At 36.5% G+C, this 24,937-nt stretch overlaps 1 protein-coding gene across 1 annotated transcript in view; it reads left to right on the top strand.

The window, feature by feature from the left end:
• The window catches only part of HEPH (hephaestin), an 85,666-nt gene that overhangs the window by 39,971 nt on the left and 20,758 nt on the right, over positions 1-24,937 (top strand). The window contains 2 exon segments of the mRNA XM_003801311.1: positions 289-428; positions 1,344-1,475. Of these exon segments, the coding sequence (XP_003801359.1) occupies positions 289-428; positions 1,344-1,475 (272 nt within the window).

The following is a 24,937-nucleotide window of genomic DNA, read 5'->3' as shown; positions in this document are numbered from 1 at the left end:
CTTTTTGTCAAACTAATTCCATAAGAGACATAATTAAGCCTGGTTCTGGATTCCAGGGCTTCTGATTCTTAGCCCAGTGCTCTTACCATATTAATTGTACAACAAATTCATATCTGGGTCATGGCAAACAAGCAACATAAGTAGATACTAAAACCTGTAGTCTGGCAATAGAAAGACTAGGTCCTCTTCTTTATTTGAAAAATGAGTGTGGTTCTGACTTAGCTTCTCCATATCTGAAGATAAGGGGTTGAGTGTAAAGTGCTGATACCACTCTTTGGATTATTCTAGTTATGGTCACATTTTCCTGAACAATGAGGATGGGTTCCTGGGTTCCAGATACAAGAAAGCTGTATTCAGGGAATACACTGATGGTACATTCAGAATCCCTCAGCTAAGGAATGGACCTGAAGAACACTTGGGAATCCTGGGTAAGAGAATCCCACTTTCCTCCTACTATTGAGCAGCCAGAGCTGTTCCTAAGGCAGGTATGTCATATTATGAAGGATTCCCCATTCCCCATTCTCAATCTTAGGATATTCTGGAATTGTGGTCATGCTCATTTTTTTTTATAAAATAGCCATGAAAAGGAATACTGAAGGGAGAAGAAGTGAATCATAAACTTTGCTGCAACTTAAACCAGGTTTTTCTAGATTTTTATACCTTTCAGGTATGGAGGCCTCTCAGTGTGGTAGATTTTGACAGATACTAGAGGAAGAAGAACTTAGGAGAATAAAAAAGTAGAAAAAGAATGAAACAAGGAACCAGTTTTGCCCCTGTATCCCTGTTTAATTACTGCTGGAGCTTTTGTTTTTAGGATATTGCTATAGTTTTCTTTTTTTTTTTTTTTAACCTTTGTAGGGGCCAATAGGTGTCTTCTTTCTCATCCTGGAACATAAGGGATTGATTGACCCCTGTAGAGATCCCAGCTGCTATTCTGTATTCTGTGTCACATTCTCATCATCAATGATTCCAGAGAGACTTGATTATCTAGAGCAGCGGTTCCTGTCATGACCCACAGGAACTATGGTAAAGGACCACGGCATTAAGAAGGTTGAGAATCACTGCTCTAAAGCCTTGGGCTGTTATAGAGGGTTGAGATGGAAAGAGTAGGAGTAATTGAATAAATAATACTGTTGATGAAGTACTTTCATTCTGTGTGTAGCAATGTCACTGTAAGGTCTTCTAAATCTAAAAATGGAGCCAGTCATGACTTTTAATCTCCACATTGTTAGTTCTCAGGGCAAATTCCTAATACTGGGGGGTTACCATGTATGTCCCTTTCTTCAATGCCACCTGTTCTACTCATCCACTAATGTAACTTTTACTTTTTTCGCTTGTATTAGGTCCACTTATCAGAGGAGAAGTTGGTGATATCCTTACTGTGGTGTTCAAGAATAATGCCAGCCGTCCCTACTCTGTGCATGCCCATGGTGTGCTAGAATTTAATACTGGTTGGCCACTACCTGCTGAGCCTGGTGAGTAAGGACACTTAGTAAAAGAATGAGAGATATGCAGCATCTGTGCTTTAGTCTTCTGGCTTATTCCTTTAAAAAAATAAGCTATAGCCTGAGTTTGTCTCTATTAACTACTCATTTTCTTAATCCTAGAATAGGCTATGGCTAATATTCCTGTTTCAGATGTTTAAGAGCATACCCTTGGCTATAGTCTGAGCTCCTAATCTTGGCTAGAAGGTGTCCTGGCTCAGACCTCAGAAAGATTTTTAACCACCACCATAGACAATATTCTTGTCTTAGTGCAAACTGAATTCTAATCCCATTTACATACTGAGTTTCTAATACCAAGTGTAAAGTAATCATAGCTTGGCTATGTTCTCTTCTATTAATGTATTCATTAAAAGCCAGGTGGGGCGCTCCAAATCTTTAATCCTAGCACACTGGAAGGTCAAGGTAGGAGAACAAGTTGAGATCAGGGGTTCAAGACAAGTCTGAGAAAGAGTGACACTCTGTCTTTACCAAAAATTATCTGGGCCTGGTGGCATATGACTTTAGTCCTAGCTACTTGGAAGGCTGAGGTAAGAGGATCACTTGGGTTCAGGAGTTTAACACTTCAGTGGTGTCATAGCACATTACCTGGGGAGACAAAGTGAGACTCCCCAAAAGAAGCAAAAAATTATTTACTGAATACATACTTACTGGAGGCCTACTGCATGGCACAAACAACTTTAGAAGCTACACATGAAGTGCCAAATACTTGTTCCTACCCTTAGAGAACTGGGGCTATTCTGATAGAGACAAGTAAATTTGCAATTACAATGTAGTGTGACATAGTTTAAATTGGATTTCTCATCGTGTGATAGAAATATGTAGAAAAGGGTACATGATGTAATGTTGGATAGTCAAGAAAGGCTTTCTAGAACAGGTGATATCTCAACTGAGACCTGAACAATTTAGTAAAGTAGCTTTCAAATGTCAGCATGCACTGGGACCACCCAGAAGGCTCACCAAAACACAGATTGTTGAGGTTAACCACTGAAATCTGTTTAGTAGGTCTTTTTACTTTTTATTTCAGGTTAATGTGAGAGTACAAACAACTAGGTTACAATGTTTGCATTTGTTAGATACAATCCCTCTTGTAGTTGTGTCCTGCACACAAGAAGTTTGCCATATACTCTTGTATTGTGTCCATTAAGTGGGAGCACATCAATCCTCTACCGTCCTCCCTTCCTCCTCCTCTCTTCTTCTCCCTCCCCCACTGTGAATTGAATTGAGTTTTTCTCCTATGTGGGCATGTATTAGATCCTCTACTGGCTTCATATTACTATCAAATACATTGATAACTGTTTTTCTATTCTTGTGATACTTTAATAAGAAGGATGTACTTCAAATCCAGATACATTAATACAAAAGATATAAAGTCTCCTTTTCTGTGACTGAATGGTATTCCATGGAGCAAAGTTTGTTAATCTATTCCTGGGTTGGTGAGCATTTAATTTTTTACACTTCTTGGCAATTGTAAATTGAGCTATGATAATCTAATGCAAATTTCCTTTTGATAATATTTATTTCTTCAGGGAAGATGTGTAGTAGTGGGATTGCAGGATCAAATGGGAGGTCCAGTTTGAATTCTTGAGGATTCTCCATATTTCTTTCCAAAGAGTCTGTAATAGTTTGCATTCACACTAAGTATAAAAGTGTTGCCTTCTCTTAACATGCACACTAGCATCTGCAGCTTTGGGACTTTGTGATGTGGGTTATTCTCACTAGGGTTAGGTAATATCTTAGGGTGGTTTTGATTTGCATTTCTCTGATGATCAGGGGCAATGAGCATTTCTTCATGTTTGTTAGTCATTCATTTGTCTTCCTCTGAGAAGGTTCTGTTCATGTCTCCTGCCCAATGATAGTGGGACTGTTTGCTTTTTCTTGTTGATTAATTTGATTCTCTGTGGATTCTAGTTATCAACCCTTTGTCAGATTTGTAACACACAAATGTCTTTTCCCATTCTGAAGGTTGTCTCTTTGCTTTAATTGTTGTGTACTTAGCTGTGCAACAGCTTTTTAGTTTAAGTCCCATTTGTTTATTTTTGTTGTAGTGATTGCCACTGTTATCGTCTTCATAAAATCTTTCTCAAGTCCAACATCATGACGAGTTTTTCCCACACTTTCTTCTAAGATTTGTATAATTTCATGTCTTACACAGGGTGGCCATAAAGTTCATGTGTAATTTAAAATACTTGTCTATTTAAATTGAAAACAAACTTTATGACCATCCTGTATTTAAATCTTGTATCCATATTGAATCAATTTTTGTAAGTGGTGAAAAGTGTGGGTTATCCAGTTCTCCCAGCAGCATTTATTTAATGGGCATTCTTTTCTTTTTCTTTTTTTGTTAGGGGGGACATTATTTTCTTTAGTAGATACTTTTCTTTGGTTTATCAAAGATCAGATGGTAATAAGTGACTGGTTTCATCTCTTGGTTTTCTATTTGGTTCTATATGTCTATGTCTCTATTTTTGTGCTAATATCATGCTATTTTCACTACTATAGACTTGGAATATAATGCCACTTGGTAGAATTATGTGTCTGGCTTTGTTTTAATTACTTAGAATTGCCTTGGGTATACGGGCTTTTTTTCTGGTTAAATACAAAGCAAAGAACTATTTTCATCAGTTCTTCAAAGTATGTTGTTGGTATTTTAATCAGGATTGCAATGAATCTGTAGATTGCTTTGGGTAGTATAGACATACTAATAAAGTTGATTCTTCCCAGCCAAGAGCATGGTATGTTCTTCCATTTGTTAATGTCTTCTGCTATTTCTTTTCGTAGGGTTCTCTTTGTAGAGGTTCTTCACCTCTTTTGTTTGGTATATTCCTGGCTATTTTATTTTCATTGAAGGTATCATGAAGTGTATTGTGTCTTTGATTTCCTTCTCAACATGGCTATTATTGACATATATAAAGGCTACTGATTATGGACATTATGGACATTGATTTTATATCCTGAGGTATAAGTGTTTTTTATCACTTTCAGGAATCTTGTGGTTGAGTCTTTTGTTCTCTAAGATCATATCATTGGCAAAGAGTGAGAGTTTGACCTACTCTGCCCCCTGTTGCCTGATGGCATTGGCTAGAACATCCAGCTCTATGTTGAATATTAGTGGCAGTAGCGAGCATCCTTGTCTGTTTCCAGTTCTAAGTGAAAAAGATTTCAGTTTTACTCCATTCATGATATTAGCTGTGGGTTTGTCAATATAGCTTTGATCAGTTTAAGAAATGTGCCACCTATGCCTGTATTATTAAGTGTTCTTGTTAGAAAAGGATGCTGAACTTTATCAAATGCTTTTTCTGTGTCTATTGAGGGATGACACGGCCTTTGTTTTTCCTTCTGTTGATATGGTGAATTACATTTATGGATTTGCATAAGTTAAATCAGTCTTGCATCCCTGGGACAAGGGAGGCTAATACTACTTGATCATGATGTACAATTTTTAATGTGTAGGTGTAGTATATTAGCTAAGATTTCATTGAGTACATTTGTGTTGATACTCATTAGTGAAATTGGTCTATTGTTCTCCTTTTTAGTTGGGTCCTTTCTTGGTTTTGGTTATCAGATTGATGTTTGCTTGATACATTATGTTGGGAAAGGTTCCTTCCTTCTCAATGTTTTGGAATAGGTTCTGCAGTATTGGTAAAAGCTTTTCTTTGAAGGTTTGATAGAATTCTGGTGTGAAGCCATCTGGTACAGGGATTTATTTTTTTTGTTGTTGGAAGCCTTTTTATTGTTTCTTCAATTTTAATGCTTGATATTGGTTTGTTCAAGAGATACATTTCTTCTGGTTAAGTCTAGGGAAATAGTATGATTCCAAGTATTAGTCTATTTTCTACTCATTGCCAAATTTCTAGGTAAAGAGTTACTTATAGTAGTCAGGGATAATCTCTTGTATCTCTGTGGTGTCTATTGTTATTTCCTTATTTTCATTACTGCTTGAGATTATTAAATTTTGCTTTTCTGTTTCTAGTTAATCTGCCCAAATATTTACCAATTTTATTTATCTTTTTGAAGAACCAACTTTTTGTTTCATTAATTTATTGAATGATTCTTTTGTTCTCAGTTTTATTTATTTCTGATTTAATTTTGGTTATTTCTTTTTTTTCTGCTAGATTTGAGACTTATCCTCCTTTTCCATTTTTTTAAGATGATTCATTAGGTTACTGACATGTTCTCTCTCTGTTTTTTTTTTTTTTTGGATATAGGCATCCAATGCAATAAATTTGCCTTGTAGGACTGATTTTGCAGTATCCCAAACATTTTGGTAACTTGTCACTTCATTGTTGTTATGTTTGAGGAATATAACGATTTCTTCCCTTATCTCTTCTTTGTCCCAACTGTCATTATGTGTAAGGTTCTTTAGATTCCTTGCCTTAGTGTGGGGATAAAGAATTTTGTTGGAGTTGAATTTTTCCTTTATTCTTTTGGTCTGAAGAGATACAAGGTATAATTTCAATTATTTTCATTGTGTTGATTTGTATGCTAGGATATGGTCTATATTTTGGAGTACAAAATTCAACTTCTATGGGCTGTCAACATGAATTTAGCTTTTTCTTAGCTTTGGGATGGTGCATTATGGATATGTCTATTAAGCCCATTTGTTCTAGAGTAGCTTTTAAGTTCCTTGTATCTTTGTTTAGTTTCTGCTTAGAGCATTTGTCTAGTTCTGCCAGAGGGATGTTAAAGTCCCCAGCTATTATGGGGTTACAAGATATCATATTGCTAGATCAATTAATGTGTGTTTAATAAATCTGGGAGCATTTAAGTTTAGTGCATAAATATTTAGAATCGAAATTTCCTCTTGTTGTATTGTTCCATTGATCAGTGTGAAGTGACCATCTTTGCTTTCCTTAAGTTGCTTTAAATCCACTTGTGTTGACAATAAGATTGTGACCCCTCCTTTCTTCTGATTTCCATTTGCCTGAAATATTGTTTTCCAACCCCTCATCCTGAGTCTTGTTTTGTCTTTCAAGGTTAGTTTGTTTTCTGGAGATAACAAATAGATAGCTTGTGCTTGTTTTTATACAATTAGCCAGCCTGTGCCTCTTCAGTGGGGAAATCAAGCCATTAACATTTACTGAGATAATTTATAAGTATGGTGGAATTCTCCTCATCTTAATTTCTGAAAGCCTATTGCTTAGTTTTATCCTTTGTGCTATTGTTGAAGGTAGATTTTGTCCTTTATTTTCTGAGTGTTTGCCGGTTGTCCATTGTGATGGTCAGTAGGTTTAAGTATTTTCTGTAGAACTAGTATTTTTTTTTTTGAGACAGAGTCTCATTTTGTTGCCCTCAGTAGAGTGCCATGACATCACAGCTTACAGAAACTTCAAAGAAAATGAAATTCCATATAATATATTTAACAAAAGATGTGAAGGATCTCTATAGAGATAACCATGAAACACTAAGAAAAGAAATAGCAAGATTGTTAACAGATGGAAGAACAGATCATTCTCATGGCTAGAAAGAACCAAGATTGCCAAAATGTCTATAATTTCCAAAGCAATCTACAGATTTAATGCAATCTCCATTAAAATATCAATGTTATACTTTGAATATCTTGGAAAAACATTTCTATATTTTTATATGGATCCAGAAAAATCCAAATAGCCAATGCAATTCTACAAAATAAGAACATATCTGGTTTTACCACAAGACAATAGTGATCAACACACCATGGTACAGGCATAAAAATAGAATCATAGATCTGAGAAATATAACAGAGAATCTAGAGATGAAAAAAGCCTACTATGGCCATGTGATCTTTGACAAAGCAAACAAAAGAATACACTAGGGAAAAGAAACCTATTTAATAAATTGTGCTTGAAGGACTGGTTAGCTTCATATAAAAAAACTGAATCTGGACCTACACCTGTTACCACTTCCAAAAATTAACTTATGGTAGGTAAAATATTTATATCTAAGTTCTGAAACTATAAAAAACCTGGAATAAAACGTTGAAAAAAATTGTAATCTTATGAGCATAGGGACTTCATAAGAAGATCCCACTGATAATTGGAGCAACAGATAAAATAAATAAATGGGATCTCACCAAGTACAAAAGTTTCTGCTCAGCTATAGACATAATCAACAAAGTAAAGAATCAACCTTCATATATGAGAAGATATTAGCATTCTCTAAAACCAACGAAGTGGCTAGTAACCAGAATCTATGAAGAACTTAAGAAAATAAACAAGAAAAGAGCAACCAATCCCATTAAAACCTGGGCAAGATACATGAACAGAAACACTTTTTTTTAATGAGAACAGATGAATGGTTAACAAACACATGAAAAAAAATACTCATTGCCCTTAATCATCAGAGAAATCAAAATCAAAACCAGTTTCAAATGTAATCTAACCCTAGTGAGAATGCTCCACACCCCAAGGTCCTAAAACAACAGATGCTAGTGTGAGTGTGGAGAGAAAGGAACACTCATCTCTTTTGGATGGGACTGTAATTTATTTCAGCCTCTGTGGAAAGAAATATGGAGAGTCCTCAAGCACAAAAAGTATACCTACCATTTGATCCTGTTATCTTATTAGTAGGTATCTTTTAAGAAAAGAAGACACTTTACCATAAGGATATTTGCATTTAAATGTTTACGGCAGCACAGTTCACAATCACAGTGATGTGGAAACAACTCAAGTATCCATCAATACATGAGTGGATTAATAAAATGTTGTATATGTATACCATGTAATGCTATTCAGCCATAAAATGATAGGAATTTTGTATCTTTTTGAAAACTTTGGATGCCTTTCAGTAACATTCTTCTAAGCAAATTATTATAATAATGGGAAAATAAACATCACATGTACACAGCTCCAATTATAAAGTAGAGGATTAATAAATACATCAACACATGAGAGAAAAACTAAATTAAATTCAGATAGCAGGTCAAGGGGAAGCCTTCCTGAAGGAAATATATACACTATACATTACTAGTGAGTACATTGTATGTTAAAATTAAATTTAACATATAAATTTCTAAAAAGTATAACACAGGGTGGGCAACTTTAGTAAAGAAATGAAAATTATAACAAATAATTGAATGGAAATACTACAAATGAAAAACAGAATCATATATATGATAGGATAATTTCCCCAAAATAAATATCCACATACCTCTAGGCATACAATGCAAAATCTACTGGAAACTAAAGACAAAGAAATTCTTGAAAACAGCCAGAAAATGTAAAGCAAAAATTTTATAAAAGTTTTGTCATAAAAACTGTAAAATTCATGAAAATATATAACATCTTTAAAGTGATATAAAGTTCTGTCAACCTAAATTTCTATACATAGTGAAAATAAGAAGGAAAGATAAACATATTCCCAAAGAAAACATATCTATGAAAATTTATTGCCCACAGACTTAAAATAAAAAAAAAAAATCTCCATGTAGAAGTGACATGACAACTGAGAGAAAGTAGAATCTGATGATGAAATAAATAATGTTGAAAATTAAATAAATGATGGTAGAAATAAAGTGAATTTTTTATCATTTTGAATACTCTAAAAGAAAATGAATGCAGAAGACATTAGCAATGCATTGTCCTTTTGTATACAAAAGTAAAACATATGACAAAAAGCATAATAGGTGAAAGGGATGCTGTTGTAAGTTCCTTATGTTAGACATTAAATGGTGTAATATGATTTGAAGACATATTATGACTAATAAAAGATGCATGGTAAAAAAATCTAGAGAAGCAAGTATAATTAGCCCATATCACAAAATCCCAAAGATGTAGATGTGGAGAAAAGGGGAAAACTTTTACACTGTTGGTGGGACTGCCAACTAATAGAGCTGTTTGGAAAGAAATATAGAGAATTTTGAAAGAACTAAAATTAGATCTCCCATTTGACCCTGCAGTCCCACTACTAGACACCTACCCAGAAGAAAAAATGAATAATTTCATCATAAGGACATATGCACTAGATTGTTTATTGCAACTCAATTTACAATTGGTAAGATGTGGAAACAACTTAAATGCCTGTCAATTCAGGAATATATTAACAAATTGTGGTATATGCATACCATAGAATACTATTCAGCTATAAAATAGACGATGACTTCACATCTTTTTTATTAATCTGGATGGAGTTGAAACACATTCTTGTCAGTAAAATATCCCAAGAATGGAAAGGCAAATATCCAATGTACTCAGTAATAATATGAAGCTGGTAGATGATTTAATTCATACCCACATAGGAGGAAAAGTCATTTCAATTAAAGTTGGCAGGGAAGGAGAATAAGGAAGGAAGGAGGATTGGGATGCACCCACTGAATGGGCACAATGTAGGGGTGTATGGCACACCTTTGGGGTGCAGGGTATAACTATAAGAGGGTCTCAACAAATTCAAATATTGTGATTTGGTTGTTTGTACTCTCAAATTAACCCGAAATTTAAAAAAAAGAAAAAAATAATAAGTCAATAATAAAGATAAAATAGAATAATTGCTCAATTAAAGCAAAAGGAATAAATGAGTGGAAAAGAATAAACAGAATAATGGGAAAAAAGCTACTGATACATGGCAGATTTGATAACAACCATATCAATAATCATATTCAATTTAAACAATTTAGACATACGAGTGAAAAGACATACATTATAATTTTGGATTAACAAGAAGACTAAATTTTATGCTTTTTAGAAATAACCCACCTTCAACCTAAAGACATAAATAAAAGATTGAATAAAAACATACTTTGCAAACAATAATATGACTGTACTACCACGAAGCTAAATGACTACAGATTAGATAAATTTCTCACCTTTCTGTGTGTCCATTGTTTATCGTTCCACACTTTACATCCATGAGTATCCAAAATTTAGCTTATAAATGAGAGAATGTGGTATTTTTTTCTATGTTGTATCTGTTTTATTTAAGATAATGGCCCCCAGTTTCATGCATGTTGCTACAAAAATTTCATTTTTCGTGACTGAATAGTATTCCTCTGTGAATATGTATTCTTTATCCAATTTTCTGTTGATGGACACTTAGGTTGATTCCATGTCATTGCTGTTGTAAGTAGTGTTGAGATAAACAAACAAGTGCAGGGATCTTTTTGATATGACTTCTGTTCCTTTGTTTAGATACTCAGTAATAGAATTGCTGGATCACATAGTAGTTTTATTTTTTGTTGTTGTTCTTTAATAAATATCCAGTTTTTAATAGAGGATTACTAATTTACATTTCTATCAATAGTGTATAAGAGTTTTCTTTTTCACATCCTTGACAATATTTATGTTATTTTTGTGTATTTTAATAATAGCCATTTTGTCTTGTATAATTTTGTAGTTTTAATTTCGGATTTTTTAGTTGGTTAGTGATTTTGAGCACTTTTTAAAAGTTGATTTATTTGAAGTTAATATGAGAGTACAAACAACCAGGTCAAATTATTTGATTTTGTCAGGTAGAGAACCTCTTGTAGTAATGTTCCTCACACAAAAGGTGTGCCAAACACTTCCATCCTGTGCCCAGGAGAGATGTGAATAGAACCTTCTCTGAGCATTTCTATGTACCTGTTGACCACTTATAAGTCTTCTTTTGAAAATGTCTACTCATATCCTTTGCCCACTTTTTAATAGGATTATTTCTTTTTGTTGCTGTTGCTAAGTTCCTTATAAATTCTGAATATTAGTCCCCTGTCTGATGCTTAATATGCAAATAATTTTTCTCCTATTCTGAAGATTTCCTACTCACTCTGTCGATTATTTCCTTAGCTATGAATTTTCTTTTCATTTAATTAAATCTCATTTGTCTATTTTTTTATTTTTCTTTTTTGTTACCTATGATTTTGAAATTTAGTCATGTAATTTTTGCCTACCCCAATATTCAGAATAATTTTTCCTTGTTTTTTTTTTCTAGTATTTTTATAGTTTTGGATCTCATACTTAAGTCTTTAATTTTTCTGAAGTTGCTTTTTTGTATATTCTTTAGCATATGGAAATACATTTTTTCTAATACCATTTCTTGAAAAGAATATTCTGTCCCCAGTGTATGCTTTTGTTGACTTTGTCAAAGAAAAATTGGTGGTAAATATGTGAATTTGGTTGTAAATATGTGAATTTATTTGTCTCTTCTCTAGTCTGTTCCATTGATCTCTGTGTCTATTTTTATACCAGCATTGATTTTTTTGATTAATTTAGCTGTATAGTATAATTTTAAATCAAGTAGTATGATCCCTTCAGTTTTGTTCTTTTTGGTTAGGATTGCTTTAGCTATTTGGGCTCTTTTCAGGCTTTATATAAATTTCACATTTGTTTTTCTACTTCTATGAAAAATAATAATGTTATTTTGAGACAGATTATTTTATATCTATAGATAGTTTTAGGAGGTATGGTAATTTTAACAGTATTAATTCTTCCAATCCATGGGCATAGGATGTATTTCCATTTGTTTGTGTTATCTATAATTTCTATCTTCAGTGTTTTATAGTTCACCTTCTCAGTTAAATATCTTATATCTTCCTGAGCATTATTTTTTTATGGCTATTGTAAGTGGGATTACCTTCTTCTTCTTTTTTGTTTTTTTTAGAGACAGAATCTCACTTTGTCACCCTCGGTAGTGTGGTGCTCATTTCAGTTAGAGTCTCTCTTATAAATTGAGGAGCATTCAGGTTGGATACATAAATATTAACAATTGAGATCGCATCATGTTGAGTGTTTCCCTTAACAAATATGAAGTGACCATCCTTGTCTTGCCTTACTTTTGTTGGTTTAAAGCCTGTTGTATCTGCAAATAAAATTGCCAATCCTGCTTTTTTTCTGTTTGCCATTTGCCTGAATTATGTATGACCAACGCTTCACGCTAAGTCTGTATTTATCTTTTAAGGTAAGGTGAGATTCTTGTATGCAGCAGATGTCTGGCCTGATATTTTGCATCCAATCAGCCAGCCTGTGACTCTTTATAGGGCAATGTAAGCCATTCACATTGATTGAGAGTAGTGATAAGCCTGGTATTATTTTTGGGTGTCAAACTTTTTGAAGATCCAGTGGGCATTTTTAATCCTTTCACTACTGTGGAAGCTCAGTTTTGATCAAAATTTTCTGGGTGAGTTTACTTGGGTGGTAAAGCATTGTGGTGGTTATTGTGGAAGATGGGCCTGAGAATGTCCTGGAGAGCTGGTTTAGTTATTGCAAATTTCTTCAGAATGTGAATGTCATTAAAGTATTTAATTTTGCCATTATAAATGAAACTCTGTTTAGCTGGGTACAGGATCCTGGGTTGAAAATGGTTTTGTTTTAGGAGGTGAAGGTAGATGACCATCCTCTTCTAGATTGAAAGGTTTCAGAGAGATCTGCAGATATTCTAATATTCTTCCCCTTGTAGGTTTCTTACAACTGGCCACTTATAGAAATTTCTCCTTCATATTAACTTTGGCAAAATTAATTATAATATGCCTCAGAGAAGTCTTATTTGGATTGAGTCGTACTAGGGTTCTGAAGCTGTCCACTCTTTGGATTTCAGAATCTCTTGGCATGTCTGGGAAATTCTCTTTCATTATCTCATGAAGTAGAGCCTCTGTGCCTTTCAAAGCAATCTTTTTGCCTTCAGGAAGTCCTATGAGGTGAATATTAGTCTACTTCGAATTATCCCAGAGCTCTCTAAGAGAGTGATCCATTTTTGCTCTCCAAATCTCTTCCTGTTTGAGCATTTGGGAACTTTCTAAAACTTTGTCTTCAATGTCAGAAATCTTTTCTTCTGCTTGCTCCATTCTGTTACTGAGGGACTCTACTGTATTTCTCATATCTTGGTAGGCTTCAACTTCTTTTCTCAATGTGTCTATATCTTTGGTGATTTTGTCTTTGAATTAATTGAATTCTTCTGACATCTTTTCAATTATTCCTAAGATTTCTATTTCCAACTTTACTTCCATTCTGTTGATCTTGTTTGCAATCCAAATTCTAAATTCGATTTCTGACATCTCAGCCATCTGTTTGTGGATTGGGTTCTCTGATTTGGCTGATTTGTCATTCCTTGGGGGAGTTGAACTGTTCTGATTATTCGTGTTGCCAGAGTTTTTCCTCTGATTCCACCACATGGTTGTTTTTCACTGTTTAGCTAGATGAGCAGGCAAAGTGAAATTAGATTTGAGGTTTGTGGGGTTGCAACTGACCAGCCCTTCACCAAAGAGCTGGGACTGGTGACTGCAGCTTTTCCTCTACATTTTTGCAAAGGACCTGAACAGTACTACAGTGTGTGACTCTAGGGGCCTGCTTGGTGTAGAGGGGTAGGTGGGTCTGTCTCATATTTTCTGATCACTGTCTAAACCTAGTGAAACAGTGACTCCGGGTTGCAGTCTCAATTTTTGTAGAAATACTAGCAACTAAGACAACCTGTCCTCCACAGGTAATACATGGAAGAGGAAAGTCCAACCTTCCACAACAGAGACAGGATACCATTTTGGAGGGTTCTTGGTTAATTTGCCCAGTTCAGTACTTCCAAGCCTATTGACCCAGTTAGTACCCACTCTCTACCTGGAAAACACAAAAGGCCTCCAGCAACTAGATAGTAGGAGTCTACTGGTAGCTCAAGTGACTCACTCTGGTTCTCCAAGGAATAAGAAAGGCCTGTCCAGTAGAAGATTTGGAGCAAGGGGGCTGATGCCTCTTTCTCCACCTTGCTGATGTTGGGTGGGAAGTGTCTCCAGTTGGGCTCGTGCACCTCAGCAGCTCCTGAGTTTCCACCCATAGCACAGAACCCCAAGTCTGCCTGCTGCTGAGATACACTTTCTCAGAGCCAGGTCAGACCCCTTTCCCTCTATGTCTTTCTGTACTGTGACTGGAGTCACTAGTACAGCAAAGCTGCACTGCTTCCATCTATGCAGTACCCAGCCCTAGCCAAGAATTGCAGACATTCTGGTTTCTGCAGGGGTTTGACTTCTAGACTGCCAGGCCAGGGGGAAGGGTAGACTGGAAGTTCAGAGAGGCAGGGAAAATATTTGTTTGAATTTTCTGCTGAACAAGTGAATTCCTGGGCTCCCAGCAGGGGCTCTCTGGAGAAGGAGACTCAGCTTCCAACAATTCTTTTGGTGGGGTAGGGAAGTGAACCTCAGTTTGTCACTGGTAGAGATCCCACAGCAAGCAAGCAACTCTCTGGGAGGAAGGGATGGACACCTGTCCTCTTTGGGATGAGTTCTGTACCTGAAATTTGTTTCACTGGAGTTGTGGCTTGCCTTGCAGGGAGATGTGCATTTATCTGTCTCTTCTCTCAGCTTAGCTCCCTTCTTTTAGCTTCATTGGTTTCTTTCTGGCCATTATCTGTCCCCCTGGACTGGAGTTTTTGTTGAAAACTAGCTCCAGTCAGCCATCATCCCCAGTTCTCCCATGTTCTTATTGAATGTGAAAATTGAAGTTAGGGAAAATTGCCAACCCAAGGATTTAGCAAAGCACAAAACACATTGAAACAAAACAAACAAATAAACAGACGAAAAAAGCTCTACCAGACACCCAAGCACCCATAGACGCACATACAATCAGAACCAAGTAAACAAACAGACAAACAACAACAACAACAATGACAGTAATCATAAACTGATAAAATGATAAAAAAAGAAATGAAAAAAACCGAACTCTAATACTCTGATGTATGCACTCTCAGCAACCATAAGAAGGGAAGGAGAGGAAGTGAGAGGAAAAAAGAGTAGTATTAATGAAATAAAAATAAAATAAAATAAAAAATTTAACAATACCTCCTACAAGAAAAGGATGAAAATAATAACAGGGGACCACCACCACCACCAGCACTACCAACAACAAACAGCAGGTGGCACGTTGCATGGCTCCCAGGCTTACACCTATTTCTCGGTTTACACTGTTTTTTTTTTTTTATGGTTGTCTGGCTACCTGTTTGGCACTTAGACTCTGCGGGAATGTTGGTGCCACAGATTTCAAAAGGAATCTTGACTGGCAAGTTGCACAAATCTCCCTACAACAGTTCCTGTAAAGTGTGGGGTGTCCTGGACCCATTTTAGGTGTAGGATGGCTGCCTGCAGATGGGATTCAACTCACCACTCCTGGCCCATAGGAAGAGGTGCTATGCAGGCACCATTTCTGAATTTTCAAAATATGTCTGCTTCCTGTCTGGCTGCCTAGTCTCGGCTGTCCTGATCCAGATGGCACCTCTATCTGCCCTCCAAATTCGGCACAGGAGTCCATGTTTCACCAGCTTTTCTACTCAACTCTTAGTTTCCCCTGGAACTGGAAATTGTAAACTTACATGGGAAAGGGGCAGGTTGCCATTGGTGCCCATGGCATTAGTGCCAGAGCACAAAGACTTTCAGTCAGTCTCCATGGGGGAGGGGCTGGTTGTTACTGGTGCCCGCTGCTTTAACATGGCAGCACAAAGACTTTTCAATCAGACTCTGCAGCTCAGGGTCGCAGCCTGAGTCCAGCAATCCTCCAGATCACTGCACTCCCCTAATTGCCAGTCCACCTCCAATATTCCCTACCAGGAAAGATCTAGCACACACAATCACACCTGCTGTTCTGGGATACCTGAGCTAAACTTGTATCCCGTCTGCCATTGCACTCTGCCTCCTAGACCCTCTCCCTTCTGTTAATTTCATCAATCTCAGAAGAAAAATGAATAAATAAACAAATAAAAAAATACAATAAAATCTTTGCTAGGATGTTTCACAAGATCTCCCTGCAGAAGTTCCCGTGAAGTGCGGGGTATCCTGGAGCAGTTTCAGGTGCAGGATGGCTGCCTGCTGGTGGGATTCAAATCACACACCTGGCCTGTTGGAAAAGGTTGCTGTGGCTATCACCATTTCTAAAATTACAAACTGTGTCTGCTTTCTAAGGGGGATCCTTTCCTCTCAGTTTTCTGTCTAGCTGCCTAGACCCCTGCTGCTCCAAACGGGGGTCCAAAAGGCTCTCCTTTCTGGTTACCAAACTCCGCTCAGGAGTCATCCACACCTCACCAAATTCTCCACAAAACACCCAAACTCACCACAAATTGGGAATTTGTAGTCCTCCGTGGGGGAAGGGTTGGTTAGTGCCGCCTCATGCCACTGGCCCCACGGCTGATGCCACTTTAGCAGCAGCCGGAAATTTCTCTACTAAACTCTGTGGTTCTTAGTTACAATTCCAGTCCAGTAATCCACCACTTTGCTGCACCCCTAGAGATGCTTATCTTCACCAGCACTCCATGCAGGGAAAGATCCAGCCCCCTCCTTCTTACCTGAAGCCCTGAAGAAATTTGAGCTAAAGATCTATCCCGTCTGCCATCTTGCTCCCTGTAATGTACCTTTCAATTGAGCAAATTAGGTGAGATCCTGACAAATACTCTGCCTCTATGCACCTCCCCCGCCCTCTTCTCTCCTTTCCCCTCCCCCCTCCTTCTTTCTAGACTGTATTTGTATTTTAACATTCATATGAATGCATGTTTATATAGTATTGAGTACACTGGATACTTTATTTTTCCATTCTTAAGACACTTTACTAAGAAGAATATGTTCTAACTCCATCCAGGTAAACATAAAATACATAAAGTCTCCATCGTTTTATGGCTGCATATTACTGCATGGTATACATATACCACAATTTGTTTATTCATGTGCTGATGGGCATTTAGGCTGCTTCCATGACTTGGCTATTATGAATGTGATTGCCATGAACATTCTGGTGCAAATGTCTTCGTCGTGTTAGGGCCAAAATTATTACCACTGAGAGTCCAGTCTCACACATGGAAGAAGCAAGAAGTTTATTTTTATTAAGTATATGCCTGGGTCACTCCCAAGAGAAAAGCAGAACAGCGGGGAGTGGCCCCTAAACAAAGGCCAGGGAAACTTTTATACACTTTCTTGCAAGGTACTATGGGTTGCAATAAAATGCTGAAGAAGATAGTTGAGGAAGAAGCTAGTGTCTGGTCACTCATTGGTCACTAGGGAGATCTTGGGGTTTCTATAGGCTAACTGCCTTTCTGTGGTTAGGGTCTTAGCTGGAATGATAGTGTGTGAATCTTTTGATTGGTTGCTGCCACCTGGACTGTAACTGCATACATGATTTGATTTATTACCTTGGAGCTTCCTGCAGCTCTTGCCACCTGCCCCCTCTCCTCTGTGTCTTCCTTCTTCCCCAGCTCTCTTATCTTTTTTTTATTTTTGCCACTACCATTACTATTTAAAGGCACAGCAAGGAAAATAGCAACAAAAGAAAATAGGTTCATAGCTGCTCCCTTTCAGTTGTAAAATGATTTTTGTTCATCTGGATTTATACCTAGTAATGATATTGCAGGATCAAACAATAAGTCAACTTTTAGTTTTTTCAGAATTCTCCATACTTCTTTCCAAAGGCTGTATTAGTTTGCAATTCCACCAGTAGTGTAGAAGTGTTCCCTTCTCTCCACATCCATGCCAACATCTGCAATTTGGAATTTTGTGAGGTGAGCTAATCTTCCTGGAGTTAGGTGATATCTCAAAGTGGTTTTGATTTGCATTTCTTTAAAGATTAAAAAATGATGAGCATTTTTTTATTTTATTGAATGATAACTATGTACATTAATGCACTTCTGGGGTACAGTGTGGGGTTTTCACACACAATTCGAAACACTTCCATCAAATTGGTTAACATAGCTTTAATGTCATTTTCTTAGTTATTATTTTAAAAAGTTCACATTCTACTCTTAGAAAGAGTCACTTGTACCCTTGTAAGATAAACCTCAGAAGTGATCCCTCCAATCCCCTCCCTCCACCCATTTCCCCTCCCCTTTCCCTCCCCACTCCCCGTATTCTCAGGCTGACCTGCCATTTGACCCTGCAATTCCTTTATTAGGTATATTCCCAGATGACCAAAAATCGCATTACAACAAAGATATTTGTATCAGAATGTTTATTGCAGCCCAATTCATAATTGCTAGGTCATGGAAGAAGCCCAAGTGCCCATCGATCCACAAATGGATCAACAAACTGTGGTATATGTACACTATGGAATACTATGCATCCATAAAGAAAGATGGAGACTTTACGTCCTTCATGTTCACATGGATGGAGCTGGAAAATGTTCTTCTTAGCAAAGTATCACAAGAATGGAAGAAAAAGTATCCAATGTACACACCCCTATTATGAAACTAATTTATATCCTTTATATGAAAGCTTTTTTTTTTTTTTTTTTTTTTTTTTGCCATTTGCCTGCCATCATCAGAGAAATTTCTGTTCAAGTCTCTTGCCCACAAAGAAAAGGGGTTATTTATTCTTTTATTAGTGATTAATTTGAGTTCTCTGATGATTATAGTTCTCAGAGCTTTGCTGAAAACATAACCTACAAACCTTCTCCCATTCCAAAGGTTGTCTGTTTGCTTTACGTACAGTGCCCTTAGCTGTGAAGAAGCTTTTTAGCTTAATCAGATCCAAGTAACATATTTTTGGTGTTGCTTCAATTGCCAGGAGGGGGGACTTCTCATAAAATATTTTCCCAGGTCAATATTTTCAAGTATTTTCCCTGAATTCTTTTGTAGCTTTTTTATAGTTACATGTCTTAAGTTTAACCTTTTATCCAGTGAGAATTAATTTTTGTACATGATGAAAGGTGAGGGTCCAGTTTTAGTCTACTATGTGTTGCTAGCCAGTTTTACCAGCACCATTTGTTAAATAAGAAATATTTTCCCTAAAGTAAGTTTTTTTAAGCAAAGATCAGATGGTGATATGAGGCTGGGTTTATTTATAGGTTTTTTATTCTGTTACATACATGTACATCTCTATTTTTGTGTCAGTATCATGCTGTTTTGATCACTGTAGGTTTGTAGTGTAACCTGAAATCTGGTAACGTGATGCCTCCAGCTTTGCTTTTATTTCTAAGTAACATATTTGGTATTCAAGATGTTTTTCTGTGTCCACATGAAATAAAGTATTATTTTTTCAAGTTCTTTAAAGTATGACATTGGTGCTTTTATAGGGATTGCATTAAATATGTAGATTGCTTTGAGGAGTATGGATATTTTAACAATGCTGATTCTTCCCAGCAACAAGCATAGTATGTTTTTCTATTTGTTAACATTTTAAGCTATTTATTTTCTCAGGATTTCATAATTCTCATTATAGAGATCTTTCACGGCTTTTGTTAGACAATTTGCCAGGTATTTCATCATCTTTGACACTACTGTAAAAGGAATAGAGTCCTTGACTATATTTTTGGCTTAACTACTATTGGCATATATAAAAGCTAATCATATATAAGCAATCATTTTATATCCTGAGGCACTGCTGTATTCCTATGTCACTTCTAAAAGCTTTTTAGTCAAGTCTCTTAGGTTTTCCAGGTATAAGATCATGTCATCCACAAAGAGTAAGACTTTGACCTCCTATGGCCCCATTTGAATACCTTTGATCCCATTCTCTTGCCTGATTGCAATGGCTAGGACTTTCATTTCTATGTTGAATAGCAGTGGTGACAATGGGCATCCTTGTCTAGTTCCAGATATGAGTGGAAATGTTTTCCATTTTACTCCATTCAATATGACATTCGCTTTGTGTTTGCTGTAGATGGCATCTGTTTAGGTGAATTCCCATCCATGCCTATTTTCTTAAGTGTTCTAGTCATGAAAGAATGCTGAATATTATCAAAATCTTTTTCTGCACCAATTGATAGAATTATATGGTCTTTATTTTTGATTTTATTAATGTGGGGTATTATATTTATAGATTTACGCATGTTGAACCAACTTTGTAACACTGGGATAAAACCAACTTATTTGTGGTGTATATATATTTTTTATGTATCATTGAATTCTGTTTGCTAGAATATTATTGAATATTTTTGCATCAATATTAATTAATAATATTAGTCTATAGTTTTCTTTCTTTGTTGGGTCTTTTCCTGGTTTGAGGATCAAGGTGATATTTACTTCATAGAATGTTGGGGAACAGTTCTTTTTTTCTGTTTTGTAAAAGGTTGTATAATATAGGTACAAGTTCCTCATTGAAAGTTTCGTAGAATTCTTATATGAAGCCATCTGGCCTGAAATTTTCTTTTTTTGTGGAGATTTTGTATCATTGATGCTATTTCAGTGCTTGATATATGTCTGTTCAAATTTTCTAATTCTTTATGGTTAAGTCTAGGAAGGTGGCATGCTTCTAGGTATTGGACCATTTCTTCCAGATTATTGTATTTCTGAGAATAGAGTTTTTGTAGTAATCATTGAGGATTTTTTTGAATTTCTATGGTATCTGTTGTTATTTCGCATTTATTGTTTTTCATTGATGTTATTAGAGATTTTACTTTTCTGTTTTGGGTTAGGCTTGCCAAAAGTTTATCAATTTTATTAATCTTTTCAAAGAACCTAATTTTTGTTTCATTGATCTTCTGAATTATTATTTTGCTTTCAATTTCATTTAATTCTGTCCTAATTTTGGTTGTTACTTTCTTCTTCTGGGTTTGAGGTTGTATTGGTCTTCCTTTTACAGTTGCTTGAGATGTCCCATTAGATTGTTGACATCTTCTCTTTTTGTTTGTTTTATTTTTTCTGTTTTTTGATGAAAGCTTCTAATGCTATAAATTTCCCTCTTAGGACTGCTTTTGCAGAATCTCATGGGTTTTGATAATTTGCATCTTTATTATCATCTTCTTCCAAAAATTAGGTGATTTCCTTCTTAATCTAATCTTTGACTCACCTGTCATTCAGCATAAGATTATTTCCTTCCCGTGACTTTGTTTCAGTATGAAGATTTCTGTTGCTGTTGCGTTCAATTTTTATTATGTGGTGGTCCAAGAAGATACAAGGAATAATTTCTATTCTTTTAAATTTGTTGATATTAGACTTATATCCTAAGATATGATAAATTTTGGAGGATGATCCATAGGCTGATGAGAATAATGTATATTCAATTTTATTAGGATGAAATCTTCTGTAAATGTTTAATAAGTACTTTGTTCTAGGGTGAAGTTTAAGTCTATTATGTCTTAGGTACTTTGTTCCTGGAGGTTCTGTCCAGAACTGAGAAAGAGTTTTTAAAATATCCAACTATTGTTGTCCAGAAAGATATCAAATTGTTCATATCCATTAGGGTTTGATTTTATAAATTGAGAAGCATTCATGTAGGGCACATAGATGTTAATTATTGAAATCTCTTCATTTTGAGTGTTTCCCTAGACAAAAATGTAGTGTCCTTCCTTGTCTTTCCTTACCTTTGTTGGTTTACTTCCTATTGTATCTGCAACCCTGCTTTTTTCTGTATTCCATTTGCCTGTTGTATAGACAATGCCTTCACCCTGAGTCTTTATTTATCCTTTGAGATAAAATGAGTCTCTTGTAGGCAAAAGTTATATGGTCTGAGTTTTTGTATCCATTCAGCCTCTTTAGCGGACAATTTAAGCTATTCACATTAATTAAGAGAACTGATAGATATGATATTGTTTTGGCTATCATGTTTTTCAAATATCCGGTGGATATTTTTAATCCTTTCATGATTGTGGATGTTGGGCTTTGTTTGATGGATTCTGGGTAAATTTACTTTGATGGTAGACCATTGTGCTGGTCATTATGGAAGATGGATCTGAAAATATCCTTGAAAGCTGGTGTATGGCAAATTTCCTCAACATGTGTATGTCAGTAAATTATTTGATTTCTCCATCACCATTGAAACTCAGTTTAGCTGGGTACAAGATCATGGGCTGAAAGTTGTTTTGTTTTAGAAGTTTGAAGGTCAATGACCATCCTCTTCTGGATTGAGAAGTTTCAGCTGAAAGAGCTGCAGTCATTATGATATTTCTCCCATTGTAGTTAATACTTTTTTTTATGTCAGGCTGCTTGCTAGATTCTCTTCTTCATTTTTAACTTTGGCAAAGTTGATTACAATTTGTCTGGGAAGCCTTAATTTTTTTTTGTGTGGCTGAACAATAATTTATTGTGCATATAGACTATATTTTCTTTATCCATCCATCCTTTATAAGCACTCAGGTTAACTATTATGAATAGTGCTGTGATAGACATGGAAATGCAGACATCATCTCTTCAGTAAATTAAATTCTTTTCTTTTAAATATATGTGGAGTAGTGGAAATTGCTGGATTGTATGGAAGAACTATTTTTAGTATTTTTAGGAGCCTCCACCAACAGTGCAGGGATGTTCCCCTTTCTCTGGACCCTCACCAGCATCTATTATTCCCTTCCTTTTCTTTTTTAAATTAAGTCATATATACATAGATCATGAATACATTTATGCATATGTTGGGTACAATGTGTTGATTTTTTACACAATTTGACGTGCTTACATCAAACTAATTAATTAGCTTTCACCTCATTTACTTTATTATTGTGCTAAGACATTTATGTTCTACACTTGATAGATTTGATTTGTACCCTTGAAATATGCTCCACAGGTGTGGTCCTGCTGTTTACCCTCCTTCTATCAAACCTCCCCTCTCCCCTCTCTACTTCTATGAAACCAACTTATATTTACTCACACTTTATTATGAAAGAGAGAATACAACTATAACCCAGGATGAAGGAGGGAAATGGAGTGGGAAGTGAGATGCTTTATTTGGATTGAGTCTTGCTGGGGTTCTAATACTGTCTACTATGTGAATTTCTGTAGCTCTTGCAATGCTTGGAACATTCTCCTCCGTAGTATCTTGGAATAGAATATCTATGCCTTTAGGACCATCCTGTTATCCTTAAAGAATTCCTAAAAGTCATATGTTCAGTCTTTTGGAATTATCCCACAACTCTCTCAGGGAATGATCTATTCTTATTTTCCATCCTTCTGCCTCTTTGAATGCATGGTATTGTTCAACAGTATTGTCTTCAATTTCAGAGATCCTTTCTTCTGTCTTCTCAACTCTATTAATGAGGGATTCTACTGTATTTCAAAGCTCCTCAAATAACTTTTTCATTTCCTTGAGCTATGCTATATCTTTTCTTATTATATCCATATCCTTGATGATTTTGTCTTTGAGTGCATTAAATTCTTGAGACAACTTTGAACAACTCTTTGTATTTTAATTTCTGTCTTTTCCTCCATTCTATTCATTTTATTTGCCATTCATATTCTGAATTCTATTTCTGAAATTTCAGCCATTTGTCTATAAATGGCATCTTGTGTTGTATCTCTTTTGCCATTCCTTGGAGCAGTTATGTACTCTGATTATTCATATTGCCAGAGTTCGTTTGCTGGTTTCACCTCATGAGTATTTTCTGCAATTTGGCAAGTAAAACTAGTAAGGTGAGATTGGAAAGGGGCCTCCAGGAAGAGGAGATAACCAGCCCTTTACCAATGAGCTCAGGCTGGTGATTGTGGCTTTTCCCCTACAGCTTTGAAAAAGTCCCTTTTAGAGCTGTAGCTAGAGACTCTGAGGACCTGCTTGGTGTGATAGTCCAAGCTGGCTCTGTCTTGTAGTCAGCCAACCTCTACAAAATCCTTTTGAGTCATAATATTTAGCTGAAATCTCACCTGGGGGGAGATACAAGCAACTGTGGTGCCCTGTCACCCACCAGCAATAGCTGGAGGAGGAGAATCAGTCCCTCCATCTACAAAACAAGCACTGCTCAATCTGGGAAGGTCCTCAGGTGGACACACCAGGTTGAAAGTTCTAATCCTCTTGTCCCAGGCAGTACAATCACACCTCAATAGGGAGAGTACAAAGGGTCTTCAGCAGCCTGATAGTAGGAATCTGCAGGAAGTTCTGTCCTGAGAACACCAGGGGATGGAGCCTAGTTCCCTCTGGTCAACACTGGAATCAGTAAGTGCACCCCACCACAGTCAGTCCAAGGACATCAATGCTTCCAAACCCAACATGCACCACTGCCAAAAACTCTGAGGGGCTGGAGCCTGGTTCTTTTCAGGGAGCAACATATTCAGGGAGGTGCCCCATCAGACCAGGGGTGTCAATCTCTCTGCCCCTGCCACACACTGCCATTGGCAACCCTGAGGGTCTGGAGCCTGGTTCCCTCTGGTGAGCAACAGAATCGGAAAAGTGCACCACCAAAGTCTAACCTGATGCATCAGCTCCTCCATCTGCTGCACAGCATCGTGATATGTTTCTCTCTTCCACACATTCCTCTCACTCTGTGCCCTTGTTGAATCACTGTTTTCATACTGCTGTCCCGTGGCCCACACCAGGCCCAGGCCTCTCAGGAAATTGACATGTAGTGTGGGTTCTGCAGGAGGCAGGTCTTCAGACTGCTAGGCAAGGGGGAAAAGGTGGGCTTGGAGTTCAGAATTTTGGGAAAAATATCTGTTCAATTTTATGTCAGGCAGGATGCTGCTTAGGCTCACATGTGGGACCTCCCTGGAGAAGGAGGCCCAATGTTCAGCAGCTCTCTCTTGGAGGTAAAATGAGAGATCTTTTGTTCTCTGATCACTAGCAGAGAGCTAACATTGACCCTCCCACTTCTGGGAGGGGACTTTCATCCTCTTGGTGATGGGCTTTTTGCCTGGAATTTTTTGTCTTGGAATCTCAGTTTGCCTCAGAAGACATTATATGTATG

Source organism: Otolemur garnettii, unplaced genomic scaffold (assembly GCF_000181295.1).
Source record: "Otolemur garnettii isolate 467f Iridium unplaced genomic scaffold, OtoGar3 scaffold00206, whole genome shotgun sequence".
Classification (NCBI taxonomy): Eukaryota; Metazoa; Chordata; class Mammalia; order Primates; family Galagidae; genus Otolemur; species Otolemur garnettii.
Note: the sequence above shows the minus strand (reverse complement) of the source record. Positions and strands in the feature narration are given on the sequence as shown.